This window comes from Balearica regulorum, chromosome 1 (genome assembly GCF_011004875.1).
Source record: "Balearica regulorum gibbericeps isolate bBalReg1 chromosome 1, bBalReg1.pri, whole genome shotgun sequence".
Classification (NCBI taxonomy): domain Eukaryota; kingdom Metazoa; phylum Chordata; class Aves; order Gruiformes; family Gruidae; genus Balearica; species Balearica regulorum.
Genome location: NC_046184.1, coordinates 7,438,977 through 7,454,375, shown reverse-complemented (window position 1 = coordinate 7,454,375; position 15,399 = coordinate 7,438,977). Strand labels below are relative to the sequence as shown.

The 15,399-nt window shown below is 41.8% G+C and overlaps 1 protein-coding gene across 1 annotated transcript in view; it reads right to left on the bottom strand.

The window, feature by feature from the left end:
* Positions 1–15,399, bottom strand: part of CAMK1D (calcium/calmodulin dependent protein kinase ID) — a 234,724-nt gene that overhangs the window by 43,884 nt on the left and 175,441 nt on the right. Inside the window, exons 4-5 of the mRNA XM_075765542.1 lie at positions 6,434–6,572; positions 1,950–2,076 (exon numbers count right to left, since the gene is read on the bottom strand). Of these exons, the coding sequence (XP_075621657.1) occupies positions 1,950–2,076; positions 6,434–6,572 (266 nt within the window). The remainder of the gene's footprint in view (positions 1–1,949; positions 2,077–6,433; positions 6,573–15,399) is intronic.

The window sequence follows — 15,399 nt, the reverse complement described above, 5'->3', positions numbered from 1 at the left end:
GCATGAAATCTTTTGGATGTGGACAAATTGCAGACCATGTATGCAGAAGCCATGCCATCAGGTATAACACTCACAGAAGTCCATTTGTGGGCTCACCACAGTGAATGACAATAAAAATTTTCTATGCTTGGAAAATGTTGTCCAGGCAACCAGTTATATTTAAAAAAAAAAAAAAAAAAAAAGCAGCACTAAAGAGGAGCGAGGAGCTGTCTTCTGTGCAAAAAAGAAATAGAACAAATATTTAAAGAGGTTTTCCTTTGCGAGAGAGGGGAAAAAATACGGACAGCACTGCAGAAATAAGCGGCTGTGACCTCTTGAACCATGATGAGTAAATCCTGCGTTCAGTAAGGTAACAGCGGGCCTGGAGGCACTCGTGTAGCTATCAGCACCCAGACCATGAGTAATGAGAGCTCTCAAACATCTCTCAAAGCACTACATGTGGTGTCACATGCTCCGAGAGCTTCCTCTCCAAAATAGCAAGTTTTCTTATGTAAATGGCTACGCTGAGAGGCCATGAGATCACTCAGTGCCCAGGCAGCATCGCCCTCCCTCATTTTCATGAGCACTTCAGCAAACATCATTTGAGCTTCCCTTCGTTGCCCAGACTTATTCTAGGCAGTGCCCGTTTCAGAAGAAAATAAAACATGTTAATTAAGGGCAGAGGAGCTGACAGCAAAAATTATGAAAATTGCTGTCTCAGCTCAATTCCTGCTAGTGCTTTGGAAGAAGATTTCCAGTCTGGTGTGATTACAGAAGACAGCTATTCAGGCTGTAGAGTACTTCCTGACTCATATGTCTTAAAATAAAAAAACGACGGGTTGATGGCTTCATGATGGAAACCAGAGAAATCTGTTCTTTTCCTAATGTTATCAGGATAGAGCGTGCCTGTGCAGTGGGAAGATAATGCCTGGAAAAAGGTATTCCTGGGACAAATCTGGATCACTGTGTCATAACCGCGTCATCTGTTTGAGTTCTTGTACCATGGTATCATCAGAGGTATGAAAACACAGGTGAGGAGGCAGCTGCAAAGCAAAAGGAGCCTCTCTCTGACTGCTGGAGAACATCAGGTCTTTCCTACTGGAAAGATGTGAGGCAAATCTATCCCTGGGGAAGCCACTGTCACTTTAGTTTAATGGATTTCATGGATACCCCAGAGATTAATTTTACTGCCTCAGCTGACTAGGTAGGTATTGTAGGAGGCACAGGCTTGCTGGATCTGTCTTATGCATGAAGTGAGCCTTTGAAATAGTGTTTGTTCAAACAGACCCTGTCATCTCCTGCCACATAACTCTCACATTCATTTACTTCAACCATTTTAAAAGGATGCTGGTAAACACTCTGCTGATCAGTAGCCTGGTACAATAGCTACTGAATGGACAAAAAAGCAAAGAATAAATGATAGGAAACAATTTGATACCATCCAGGAAGGCCAGAGGATCGAAAGATTTTTTGCATACTGACATCAGTAACTTAACATGGTTGTAACAGAGGATGACTGAACATGTCTGAATAAATGTAGCTCTTTCATTTTACTGCCTTTTATAAGGGGAATCTGGCAAATGCTATCCTTTATGATTAAAATAATGTTACATTAGGTAAAGCTTCTTGGTTTTATATGTAGCTTGCAGAATCGATGAATTTGAGGATATTCTTCACGTGCCCCTAATTTAGCTACAAGCAGTGTCTTTGAGAAAACATATTTTGCAAAGGATTAAAATCATGAAATTGAATCCCACAAACCCTGAGTGGGATTGCAGGATGCGGACCTAGAGTAGAAGAGCACACAAGGCAGAGCACCAGCAACTTCTGAAATCTCTATTTCTAACTAACATCCATAAAATCTCACGTGCACTATGCAGTGGCACTGGAAAAGAAGCATTATTCCCTTTTCACTATGTGTCTGTAATGCAGCTGGGAAGAGCGGATGGACAGTATAACAAATCTCTTACCGACATAGCCAGGAGTCCCGCAGGCTGTGGACATCACATCTCCTTTACCCTCCATCTTTGACAATCCAAAGTCACTGATCATGATTTTTGACTCTTCATCCTGGCTGTAGTAAAGCAGGTTCTCAGGCTACAAAGGAGAACAAGCAAAGTGGGTTTTGAATATGTAAGTCCAGTAACAACATCTGTTGGCTGATGCTTTGCCTTTAATACAATCCTTAGTTACATCATACGCTAATTTAATTTCGCTTCCCTAAATCCTAAAGAGTTGCTCCTACAACCTACATGGAGAACCTCTCCAGACTCCTGTATGGTGATTAATGGAAGAAGCTGATGCCTTGAGCTTTGAGTAACTTTCCTGGGATAACAAACTTCTCCTTAGGCTTGTCCTTGTGAGGTATGTCCAAGATACCATCACTTCAGAGTGATAAACTAGAAGGATTCATTTGAAAGCAGGTAAATATGGTAAATCTAGGTAGTGTAATGAAAAATTTTCATACAGCATTTAAAAAAAGAAAAAGGAAAACAGTAGGTATTAGACAATGTTTGTATCTTCTCCACTGTAAATAAACTGTTGTGAGAGAGGAAATGCCTTTACAGTTGCAGCAAGGATGTTTTAGCTAGAACTGATTAGGAAAAGATGCCGCAGCACTAAGCACAGCAACTTGTTTATGCTGAAAGAAAACAAGAGCCACTCCACAAAGTCCTGTGACTTTATACTGATGTCAGGTGGGTTGAAGACCCCAACCAAACTCCATCTGCTACAGCACAGTCCTCTGTCCATATGTTTTGAATGTGCTACTGCTACACAGCAAAGCTCTCACCAGGTGCTGCGAGAGCACGCTTCTTCCCCTACTTAATATCTGGGCTCGCAAAAAGGTCCAGCATCTGCTGGTGCTCTGACATTGTGGTGGTAATAGGGTGCCGTTGCACTACCCAGACCTTGGGGTCTTCATCTATAAAAGTGACGGATACTCAATGTTTCAACATAACCCCTGCGTAGACTTTTGCCCAGAAAATGGTGCAAACACCTACCCACATGCGACACATTTTGTCTATCAGCCCGCTGCATGCTCCAGGAAAGGGAAAGAAGCAGCTGAGGCCACACAACATCATCAAACTCCTTGGGACTCATCCAAGCTTGGATTTGTAAGGAGGATAAATTGCACTGCAGCCGCACCAGAATCTGTCTTCCCTCCTTCGTTGCCGTAACCTCCTGCTCTGGGGAAGGGGGGGGACGAAGAAGCGCTGGGGGGTGACATCACCTCCTACCTACTCTGATGTTCCCATTCAGTTTCCAGGGGAGGTTAAAGCACTTTCTGGCTCCCCAGCCCCAGCATGAAGCCACTTAGTGATGGCTTTATCCATGGGACATGGTGGCCATGAGAGGATGTACAAGCTGCATCCACACCTGTGAGACAGCTGGGACTGAGGCAAAAAGGGAAATGATTCTGTTCATAAAAATAATCAGGAAGCTGTACCATTTATGTTTTTTCTGATGATACCTTGTAAGTCTAATGCTTTAACTGGCCATTATAATGCTGACACTAATTTAAGGCACCACATGAGCCAGTTTTATGCCATGGTCTGCCCTTACTCCTGATTTTTACTAGTGTACTTCTGATCTGCTGAGGGATTGGTAGAGCTGGTATTAAGGGAAAGACAATTATTTCCCAATGATTTCTGCTAATTCACTTCAGGCCCCCACTTACTCATATTTAGTAAGGTCAAGAAACCCATCCATTTAAAACTTACATTTGTTTAAAACCTGTTTAAAAGAACTCTGGTTCTTCAAGCTGGTTAATTCAAAAAGTGCTAACGAGGTGGCTCTGTACCAGCGGAGCTTCTCGAGCCTTTCAGTCCTTTTATACATCCTGGACTTCCCTGGACTTCATCTGCTGCCATCTCTTGTTATCTGCTGCTGCGTTATTTAGAGTCTTGGAGCACAGATCTGCTTTTCCCAACTACAGCAAGTACTATTTTGGTATCTGAATAACACATAATTACAATAAATAATTGTTATAGATGTTTCAAGGGTTGTATTTTTGTAGAGTGGATTCTTTCCCAGAGCTTCATTTGGGGGGAGCACAATCAGAAACTTGCACTTATCTTGATATTTTGAGATCATAAAAAGCCTTATTATGTCTGTATTTTTGCCATCGTGGTATGTTTGTGTTAAAAGAAATTCACAGCAGGTGTTCCTCATACACCATATTTTATGAGTCATTTTAACAACTGATATGGTACTGACAAAGACTTGCAAACAAAAAAGAAAGAAAGAGAAAACAAGCTAGTCCTTGCCCCAAAATACCACTGGAGAAGGTTGGTTTGATCTAAATTCAGCATGTCCTTACATAAACTCTGCAAGTAATTTGTAGATGAATCCACTTCCCAATTACCAGATCTCATATTTTATTACAGGAACTTTTTAATAAGATTAATCTGTATTAAAGTGAGAGCTACAGCCTTCCTTTAAATTATAAAGGTAGGAATATTAAGAGCTCATGCAATGGAGTATCTATCTGAATTAAGAGGACCCAGACCTCCCTCCAAAACCTCTGGTTGCAGAAATAAGCCTGAAGTTATTTCCTACAGATAGAACTTGGAAGGAGGCTGACCATGTTAAAATACTATACAATGCTTCCATACTGAAGTGCAGTGGAACTCTAATAAATATGAGAACATTTTTACGTACTTGAGAAAATCAGTGGGAACTGAAGGCAGCATGTGAAGACTGTAGGAGATAGGAGACTAACCCGTACCTCCTTAGAGAAAACCCGTTATTTGGGACTGTTAGGACTTAATTGGACAGCACTAAGGAGGAAATACTATTTGCAGACATCACTGTCTATTCTCCTTCCGTGGATTCAAGGTTCTTTTTCTTTAAAAAGTGCCAGATCAATATTTGTAAAAATATATTGCTACTTCCTATTATTCTGCTCTATGTATTGAAGCAAAGATCGTAGGATGCCCACATCTGGCAGAGTCGTCCAGGACTGAGGCAAGTCCCTTGCAGCAGTGAGGTGTGGAAAAGCTTGCAATCCTGTGGGAATGGCCCCTGTGCAGCAAAAAGATTCACATCTGGAGTCAAAGAGCAGCAGAAGGAAATGGTTGTGCCGAGGTTTTCGCAAAACAAGGCCGTGTCTGCCTGTCTTGGGCACTGCTCCACCTCGGAGAGCTGTGGTGCTGGTGGTTACATTGATAGTAAGCTCTGGTTTGGCCACGCTGCATCACATTTTGGGAACAAGCCTGCCATTTATTATTTTACACCATGCAGCATTTCATATCAGCACTAATTTGGGAGGAGATAAAAAGCAAACAAATAGTATCTGTCATCACTACAATATTTCATCCTTCTCAAGGCAAAACAGTGAAGTCAAATTCTCGGCACTGCAACCTGCACTAAGAGGACTTACTAAAAATCACAAACATGCAGTTTAATATTAGACCAAATTAAAAATACACTTAATTTAAAAGTACATTTAATAAAAAAATGTATTTAAGAAGTAAAAAAAAAAAAAAAAAGAAGGACTTTTTTGTGGCTCTTGACTCTATTAATGTTCATTAAGCCTTTACATAATTTGACCCATTCTGTCAAATTCTATTATCTTTACATCAGGACAATTCAAGACCACAGCATCAACACCCAAGGTAATTCCTGCTTGGAGCATCCCTCCAAAACACAACCAGAGGTGTTATTTCATTCACTGAATTCTTAATTTCTTGCAGTAAACTTTGGTAACATTAATTAGCTCAGAAACTGAAGCCACAGATTTTTTTTGACATTTGTATCTTTTTCTAATGCCTTTTGCTAATTTATTATTTAAGATACTAAAGACAGGGAGATTTAGCTGTGTGTAATGAAATCCAAGCTTTTCACCTTATCTTAATGACAGTTTAAGATATAGGAAGGAAAGTTTTAGGGTGGGGTTTTTTTGCCAGAAAATACGAGAGGTTTTGATGTGATAACACAGTACAGCTGAAAGGAAAATCATCTAAAAATCACATTGGCGCACAATGTTCCTTAGAAGAATCCTTGCTGTTAACAGTGTTGTCTCCAAAAACACTGGTCCAAATAGCACGATAGGAAATCGTTCAAATTTCCCATAGTATTTATTGTTACTAATTATTATTAAGGAAAAGTAAATATAGCACAGCAAATCTGCAAGATACTTTACAGCAGTAAACACTTACATCCCAGCTGAGGTGAGTTTCCTGCCTCAGTGTAATGCTTTGGGTCTTGAGGAATGACTTTTCCCCCCACGTGATATGTGCAAAAACTCCCATTGTAACAGCATTGATTGCAAAAGCCTCATTAAAACCAATTACGATGGGAGGATATGGAGCCTTCAGAACATCTTTCTGATAGTAAAACCTTACTGAAACAGCCAGTCCCAGGGGAGGCTGGATTTTCATGCATTAGACTCACATAATTATGCAACTTTCATTAGCACTGCCCAGAGGACTGAGTCACGCTGCGGTCGTACCTTGAGGTCCCTGTGCACGATGCCCATTCGGTGCAGGTAGTAGACAGCATCCAGGACCTGCCGGATCAGGGTGCTGGCATCCTTCTCAGTGTAGAACCCTTTCTCAACGATGCGGTCAAAAAGCTCTCCCCCAGACACTCTGGAAAACATGATGGGATGCAGAAGTATGAGGATATACTTCGTAATGTGCTTTCTACCTCTCTCAAGGATGGCCAAGGCCATGCACTAGCCACAGACAGTCAGAGCACATGTCCATCTGGAGCTCTGAGGGCTCCCCCACTGTCCCAACAAGCATTTGGGTTTGGTTTCTTCATAGTCCAAGGACTGGTCTCTGCCTCAGAGACCAGAAGAGTAGCAAGGGGCAAAGGAAAGAAGAAACAGAACTAAACCAGAAATAGTCATGCTATAATGGACAATAAAATCCATCACACATCAGAGAGTGGTCAAAGACTCACTAGCATTGGCAGAGGGAAACCACAACTCTACCCCAGCAAGAGCCAGGGGCAGCAGACACCAGCTTCCACGCTGCCCCATCCTAGCGAACTGTGTGTAGGTGGATTCGGTCTGCCCTTCCTGCTGGTGCTGGCCCACGGAGGTTGTAAGGTTCCCTACTAGTATGAGCCCTTGGGGTTCACTTTCCTCTCCACCGACCAAGGCTTGGGTTTTGCCCTGGAGGAATGGTCCCATTCCCCTTTCCCCACCAGTGAGTGAAACGCGTACAGTAGTTACTGCCAGTACCTACAGAGTGTTAGTTCATTAAAGGACTCTGGGTCTCTGGCAATTTTAAATGCTCTCAGGGGTCCCCTCATACATGTATGTTCATTTATCAGCAGCCACAAACTCTTTAGGCAGAGCACGGCCTCTGCCCAGCACTGGTAGCAGACAGTTATTGATGATGGTGCACAGATTATCAATGCAATTAATCACCAGATGACATAGGTGGGGAAAAGATTCCACAACTCAAAGAGGAAGGAAAATAAAACCTTGACATCCCATTATTTAATGTCTGCTATATTATGCTTTTCCTCTGCCCTGCTAGAAATAACATGTTCTGAACCCAATCTTAAATAAAGAATGGACACATTGAAACTCCCTGGAGAAGTATCTGGGGAAACAAAAGAGGAAAGAAATGCCTGAGTAATTGAAACAATAAAACTGTCAGCAAAAAACTGCCCTACTAGGGTAAATAAAAGATTTCCATTTTAACAAGCAAAACCTATTAAAAAATAAAAAGTATGCAATATGTTTTTTCAGCAAGTTGCACCACTTAGCATGTCATAAATAGCACAGTGAAACTTTCTTTAAAAACAAACCCAATAAAGGGAAAATAATAAATGATTACAGTCATTAAATACATATGGACTGGGAGCTTGTCATTATATGAACACTAGGTAATTCAGCCACAGCCACTCCAAGCAATAATCTTCTTGAATAATGCCATGAAGTCACTTCCTAGGGAAGTTTGGAGCCTGAATGAAAGAGAAGGCTACCGCTAAAAATGATCACATTCAACTTCGAAAAGCAATCTGGGAAGAAAAAAAAAATAAACCGCATAATCCCCCTATTAAGTGCTAGGCAAACAAACCAAACAGCTTGCTAAAATATTGGCATTAAACCAAGACTCTGCAGTAAAGGTGAAGTTCACCCAGGGTCTGAAGTCCACCCAGGAGACCCCTGGCCGTATTGGCAGCCCTGGGGCTTGCTGCGAGTGGAGAGGGGCTGGAGCAGCAGTGCCGGGCTGACAGTGGGGCCGGGAAAATGCCCTGGTACCCTGCCGAATTGGGGACCCCGTGACTCACGGCACAGCAGGGAAGGAGGCAGGTAGAGGTTCCACCAGCAAAAGTGCCGTCACACAACAACCTGCTCCGAGATGACACCCTGAACATTGCACAGAAAAACTTGAACTAAACCCCTTTTTTTCCTAGTTTCTCACAACAGGAGTTGTATTTCTCATATATATATATGTATATATACATACGTATATATACACACGTATATATACACAGGGTGCTGCTCCAAGCTGCTCTCAGCCCTACACCCTTTGCCTGACCCATTGCGTGCCTTGCCGAGGGAGAATGAACACACCTCTGCCTCATCGTTCACTGGAGGCAGACACAGTTTTATTGAATCTGGCTCCTATTAGCTGACTGTCTTTTTATATTTCCCCTGCAGCCCTTTTATTTCCCATGGATTGATTGCACTGAAAATTGAGCCCACGCAGTAATTAATATGACTGAATACAGCACATTTCCCCATGAAAATGCAGTGCGTGCTGGTTTGCAATTTCATATAGTTACTTTTGTTATATTCAAGAGATGGACTGGTTTAGTAGATACTGATTTATACCACGTGCTTTCCTGCACCAGGACTCTCTCCTTCGACATTTGCAGAGCATACTTCCACAAAATTTTTTTCATTAAAATGACAAAATTTCCCTCCATGCCAGGTCAATCCCCATCCCCCTTAAGCCTCATTCTTTAATCTAATGCTTTTCCTAGTCAAATTTAGTCCAGTGGATCTACTGTACCCAGGCTCAATCTGTTTATAATTTTATTTCAACACACGGAAAATATTTGTAACCTCTTAAATGATGCATTGCAAACCAGAGCTTAATCCAAGGACTCAGGAGGAACAGCCGGTGAGTTTACAGCCATTTATTCAGAGTGTCAACAGCATCCCAGGTACACACAGAGAGTCGAGGGACCCATGCTCCTATTTAATCGTGTGGTGACTCCGTGTTATGGTACATTGGATTTGCATTACATGTTTCCACTTACCTATAGAGTCTCCCTGCTGTGGGCAAGAGTCACAGCTGGGGTTCACCTCCCAGAGATGCTCTGCAACGCAGTACCCAAGGCTACTTTCCATACGGAGCTTGTGTCCATATGGCTTTTCTCCTCCAAAATAGGGTTAACTCAACTGTAATGTCATTAGGAATGCTGCTCCCTGTATGGTGCCCAAGGACATAAGCCAATGCTGTTCCAGGAGCAAACCAGCAAGGGCAACTGTGGGAGAGCATTTGAGCTCTAAACTCATGGTGGAGATGTGGCCTGTTTGTCTAAAGCTGGTCTTGATCCCAACCCCCTTTACCCTGCTGAGACGGGACTTGGCATCCTGCCCTGAACAGACCTGGGCACACAAAGCAAGAGCTGCTGCAATTTGTTTGTTCCAGTCTTTATTGTTCTGGGATATTTTTTTTTTCGTGACAGCACCAGCTTTGCCCTCTCTATGGCAATTTTGAGCAGTGCACAGGAGGGAAGAGTTGAAACTGCAGACAGTAAGAGCAAAATTAGCTCTTTGTCTTAAAGACATTTAAGACAAAACTTTCGGACCAGCAAGAGAGGGTAGGAGGGATTTCTCATTAATGGAAGAGGACTGTTCCTGTCTTGCAGCTGGCACTGGCTCATGCAGCTGGACACACTGTCCCAAACAACAGCACAAAGAACCTTTATCCCCTGCTGATTTCAGCCTTTGTTCCCGGCAAAGAAGAAGTCAAAGGAGGAGGTAGGCAACTGCAGTTACTTGGAAAGCGTTTAACCCTGGGAACAGCTCAAGTGTCATGCTGCGATCCAGAGTAGCATTAGCCCTGCCCGGGGACTCAGAGCTGGGCAAAAGTCAGGAAAGCAGACAGACCTGCCTCTTCTGCACAGATATCTGCTGGGACAACCTGCAAGGCATGTGCAGCTCCGTTCCTTGGTCCTTGCTAAGCCACCAAACAATGAGTCTCCCCTCATTCACCACGAGGTGTGGGGAAAGCCCAGCACTTGGAGAAGGAGCTAAGTTGGGTGTCCACATCACACATGGACACCTCCAGCATGTACCCTGCCTGGCTCCAGGAATATGGGAATCACTTTCAAAAGAATGCCCAGAAAATTCATTTAGATTAAAATGAAAAAAAAAAACCCACAAAACAACTACCAAACCATAAATATGAATACTTTTCACTTCTACTACATCTTTTACCTAAGGCTATGTGCCTTTAGCTCATGTCACTGACTATCAACATGAGGAAGGCCAGAATAAACATTTCCATTTTCTCATTGCAGGAAAGAGAGGATCAGACTTGCCTCAACGAAACAACCAGGACATGCAGCAATGTCCTGTTCAACAAGTCCTACCCCACCAAGAAAGATGCATTGCCATCAAACCCCAGTTTCAAGAGGGGCAGTAGGACACAGCTTGACTATATGAAAAAAAGAGACATTATCTGCAGTCAATGGGGAGATTCAGATTGCACTCTGGTTCCAAGGTTTCCTGAGATAAAACTTTGCGAATCTAATGTCTCATTAAGGACATTCATGTATTGATCATGCAGATGATGATGCGAATGTTTCAGAGGATCTAGCCTGGTGCTGGCGTTTGCAATAAACTCCTATAGTCCTCTAGTCTGGGGACAGCTATAGAAAATTTGCCCAGCTCTAATAAAGATGAACAAGGAAACAGAGACAGATGTTTAAAACAGAATTGGTATCCGCTGTTGTATTTTTCATCTTTTTTTTTTTTTTCCCTGCCTGGATTTGGGGATTTTGCCTCTTGTTTCTTCCCAATTTGGTGTTTAAATGTAGATCTAAACCTCCAGCACAGGCTGACACACTGAATGTCTCAGTTTAGGACTGGTTTCAAAAAACTTTGAAAATACCAATAGTTTTGTGTGCACAGATGAGCTGCCTTGTTATTTGGGCTCTGTGTGTGCACACTGTTGGATGAACACCCTCCACAGACACTTGAAGACTTTACAATCTTCATTAGAGGCAAAGGAGAGGTGACTTTAACAATGTCCTAACAGTTATTAAGGCTCTGTTCAACAGTTGATGTCAGGCTGTGTCACGACACAATTTCTATATTTTTGTAATTTCTAATTTACAGACTTAACCTGGGAGAGACGAGGAGACATTTCAGCATTAGTATTATACCTTTATTTTACATTAAAACATTTCATCGTCAAGTTTATCAGGAAAGAGTGAAACTGAGAAACAAAAAGAAAGCCCCTGCTGCAGGGAAGGAGAAAGGACGTGATCAACCTTTTTCTGAAGCAACTGATTCCCTTGCAGTAACGTCAGGAAAGCAGAACATGAAAAGTTTCAAAGCAATGCTTTGATTAAAGATGAGCACTAAGAAAACTCTCCCTTGTAATTTAAGATTCCTGAACTCATAAACAAAGAGCAAAATTCTCTGGATTTCTGATGGTTTTGCCAGCAGTGTGAAACCTGTACCTGCACGCTGCAGGTCACTCTACCTACTATCTGCCAGACCACCACGGCAGTGGGGCTGCCTGGCAGGGGACATCCCTACATAAGTTAGCCTTCAGGTAAAAAAATACATGAATAAAAGAACAAAGAAATGCTGGAATTAAAAAGATATTACTCATATATTGATATTCATGTTACCCTTTCTTTCTCTTGCTGGTACCATCTGTGTGTACAGATAAATCCTCTCATTTATCCCCCCCCTGCATCCCCCACTGTTATCAAGTGTAGGAACCTTTCTGCTTGTTTTAGGAGCTTGAAAAATAACACCCTTTGAAACATCACTTTGGCTTCTTTGCCATTTGGCAAAACACTGATGTTTTTCTTTTCTGTCTCTTTTGGAGTACAGGTTGGAATTGCTCTGGACTGTTTACTGCTTGACAGTTTAATTGCTTTTTATCAAAAGTCTTATTGATGAACTCATCAGTGGCAGATTTACACAGAGAATCCCATCAAAGCTATTCAGAGCTTGTAGGCTGCTCTCTCCAGAAACACATGAAGTTCACCTAATGCTTCGCTGCAGTTCAACTCATGATCCAGCCTCCATTGGACACGTCATCAAAGCACCACCACGTTGGGTTAGAAGAACCAGCGCGGAAAGGCAGAGACGTCTCTAGGGACTCACTAATACCATTTAAACCTGTGGATTAGGGATGCCTAACAAAAAAAGGCCTGATTTCAGAAATCTGGAATATGAGGCATCCCAGGCCAATATGAAAAAGAAGTTAAATATGAGCATTACCCTACAACTGTGAACAGCTCACTGATCAGAAGTTACACATTTGCAGTTTCCTACAATATAAATCAGAAAAAGTACATAACTCGGCCGCCGGGCCATGAAGCTGGAAGTGTGAGGTGAGATAAGACAGACTGAAGGGACCATTCCTGGGAAGTTCCGGCTTTGAGTATTACATTTCTCTAATAAAGGAATTCATATTAATACAAATATTTCCATTTTTAAAATTTATTTTGTTTTTAATGGAGGGCTTTTCTGTTTGGCTTTAAACTTCCTCTGCATTGTGAAAATGCATGAGAACCAGAAAGCAAACCTGGCCAGCTCACTGTTCAAAAGGAAAGAGAAATTGGCTGCCCTCATCTCATTGTTCAAACGATGTAATGCATAAAAAGAAATTGAGTAAACAGATTAATAGATTTTAGACCCAGAAAGTAACATTACAATTATTCAGTCTGACCTCTTGTAAATATAAGTACGTGATTAAAATTCTTATTGTGCCAATAATTTAAGGTGTTAATCAGGCAGGGACAGATATTGCTATAGAAATACTGTATGTCTTACAGAGACTTGCCTTATTCAGTACACATCTCAGAAAACTGCACTGGCTTTCTCATTTGCAGCACATCATAAAATATATAGCTTGTACAAGGCAAAGACATTCCTTGTTATTGTAGCTTTAAATCACCCACCTTAAAATCCGATGGTAACATATGCTCCAAGGCCACCAAAGAAACGATGCAGGATTAATTTTGGCTTATTTTTCTAGAATACAGGTGTGTGCATGTGGTGGAGAGAGATGGACGGGTGTTAGCACCCTCTCCTTTGATAGAGCTGTTCAATGCAACATTGCCGTGGGATTTTTTCTGGGGAGATGATGGTTCCTCAGCCCTTCATCACCACAGCGATAGTGGCTACACCAGAAGCCTGCTCCCCACCCTGAGGAGTTGTTTTGGAAAAGTTTGGGAAAAAAATGGTGTCATCTCTCAGAACCAAACTGAGCAAACTAAAACAGGCTTTTTCCCTGCATTAAAAGTTTCACATGGCATTTGCTGAGCAGCTGTAGTGAGGTTGTGCTTTGAACGGACTTCTGTTTCCACTGGGACAAGACCACTAAGTCTCTGGAAAGCTCAGCTCAGGGATGTAATACAGTTTGGCAGTTAAAATCTTTGGAGACAACATTTTCCTCCACAGAATCCCTACTGCAGAGCTCTTTTGAGGTCCATGATTTTTTGAGGTCAATGCTGTCTTGTTTTATTCAAAATTTTATTCCATATTCAAATATTCAACATTGTATTCAAAATTTCCCCTGGTTCCAAAAGTGCGACAGCATTAATAGCAACCAAATGACAAAGGACCTCAGGTTTTTAAGTCTCTTGTGACTAACCCTTATTGACTGACAGCTTATGACAGTCCTTCAAATGCCAGCAGCCCACTTGCCTCCATCTATGCTTGCCCCTCCAGGCCGTGGTGCATGGAGACCTAGGACCTGCCAGCTACAGCAACATTCCCCCAGTGCTGCCATCACTATTTATGGGGTACGTATCTGTAGTAAAGCAACCTGCACTCATAACCCCACCATGCAATCAGATCGTAAGAAATACTGTAGCAAACTTTCACATCTCTAGCACTCTGCTGAGGTCTACAAACACCATGATGGGTAGAAGACGGGCATAGTTTTTTTCTGCTCTTCTGAGCTTTTATAGTTTGATTGGCACCTTTGCAGGAGCCAAGGAATCATCTAGTATAAGCAGCTATATCACACTCAAGTGTGCTCCTTGTCATTTTAAAAAAGACCTATGGAGGCTGGTGAACCACTGGCACAGGTTGCCCTGAGAGGTGGTAGATGCCCCATCCCTGGAACCTTTCAAGGTCAGGTTGGACGGGGCTCTGAGCAACCTGATCTAGCTGAAAATGTCCTTGCTCATTGCAGGAGGATTGGACTAGATGAGCTTTAAAGGTCCCTTCCAACCCAAATTATTCTATGATTGTATGATTCTATGATTCTATGATATATATGTTGGCTATTCAGCCTGTTTTTCTTCATGGCTTTGCATTAAATGAAAAGGCAAAGCTGAAGCTCAGTAACGATGACTTTCATCTGTGCCCACCATGTCAGTCAACAGTTTGATGTAACCACATGTGAATCCATGCATATAATGGATGCATACAACAGGTTTCACTATGAAAAAAACAACCCAGCATTAAAAAAAAAATCATTACAATATGCACAGCATGCATGAAATAATAACTCAGAAGTTTAGTTTTAAAGAAGCAGTTACTCCCTGCTTTATTAATTTCCTTATGGGGGATGTCAGTAAATCAGCCCAAACACAATCACTCTTGCTTCTTTTATATATATATATGTGATTTTGTTGTCTCCAACTTTCTCACTTTGATTCTAGAAAACAGAAAAGTAGAGATCTGTAACAAGCGACCACACAAAATATGTTTTCCAGTGTCTGAGGGCTGGAACAATGTATTTCCTAACTGCTGCCGTATTCCTCCAGCTCTCCATAAAATAAGCGGATAGTTAAAATCTGGAGGAGATTCCTCACCTTACAGCAATTTATAAGTAGGTCATGTTTCAGCACTAATAGGTTTGGTTTGTTTTCCTTTTGACTTGTTTTCCAATGGAAACCAACCTCAATGTCCTGCCAGCATTAACTAGGAATAACAGACTTTAAAATAATGAGAACCAATGTAACTGAAAATGGATACCATAAATTATGCAACATATAGTAAACAATTATGAACTATAAGGTGAATGCAGCACTAAGAATTATCCTAAATATCAGAAAGAACCACAGAAAAGTCACAACTGGAGCTTAAACAGCCCAGTTTTTCTGTGAATAACACTTAATAGAAATTTGCTTTTGTGTGCATACTCCTTTTTCTGAGTCTGATTTCCACACGCTTTCTCACAAGTAAGTTTCCAGGCAGATATCATCATGGAAACAGCTGATGTTAAGATAATATTGAGTAGT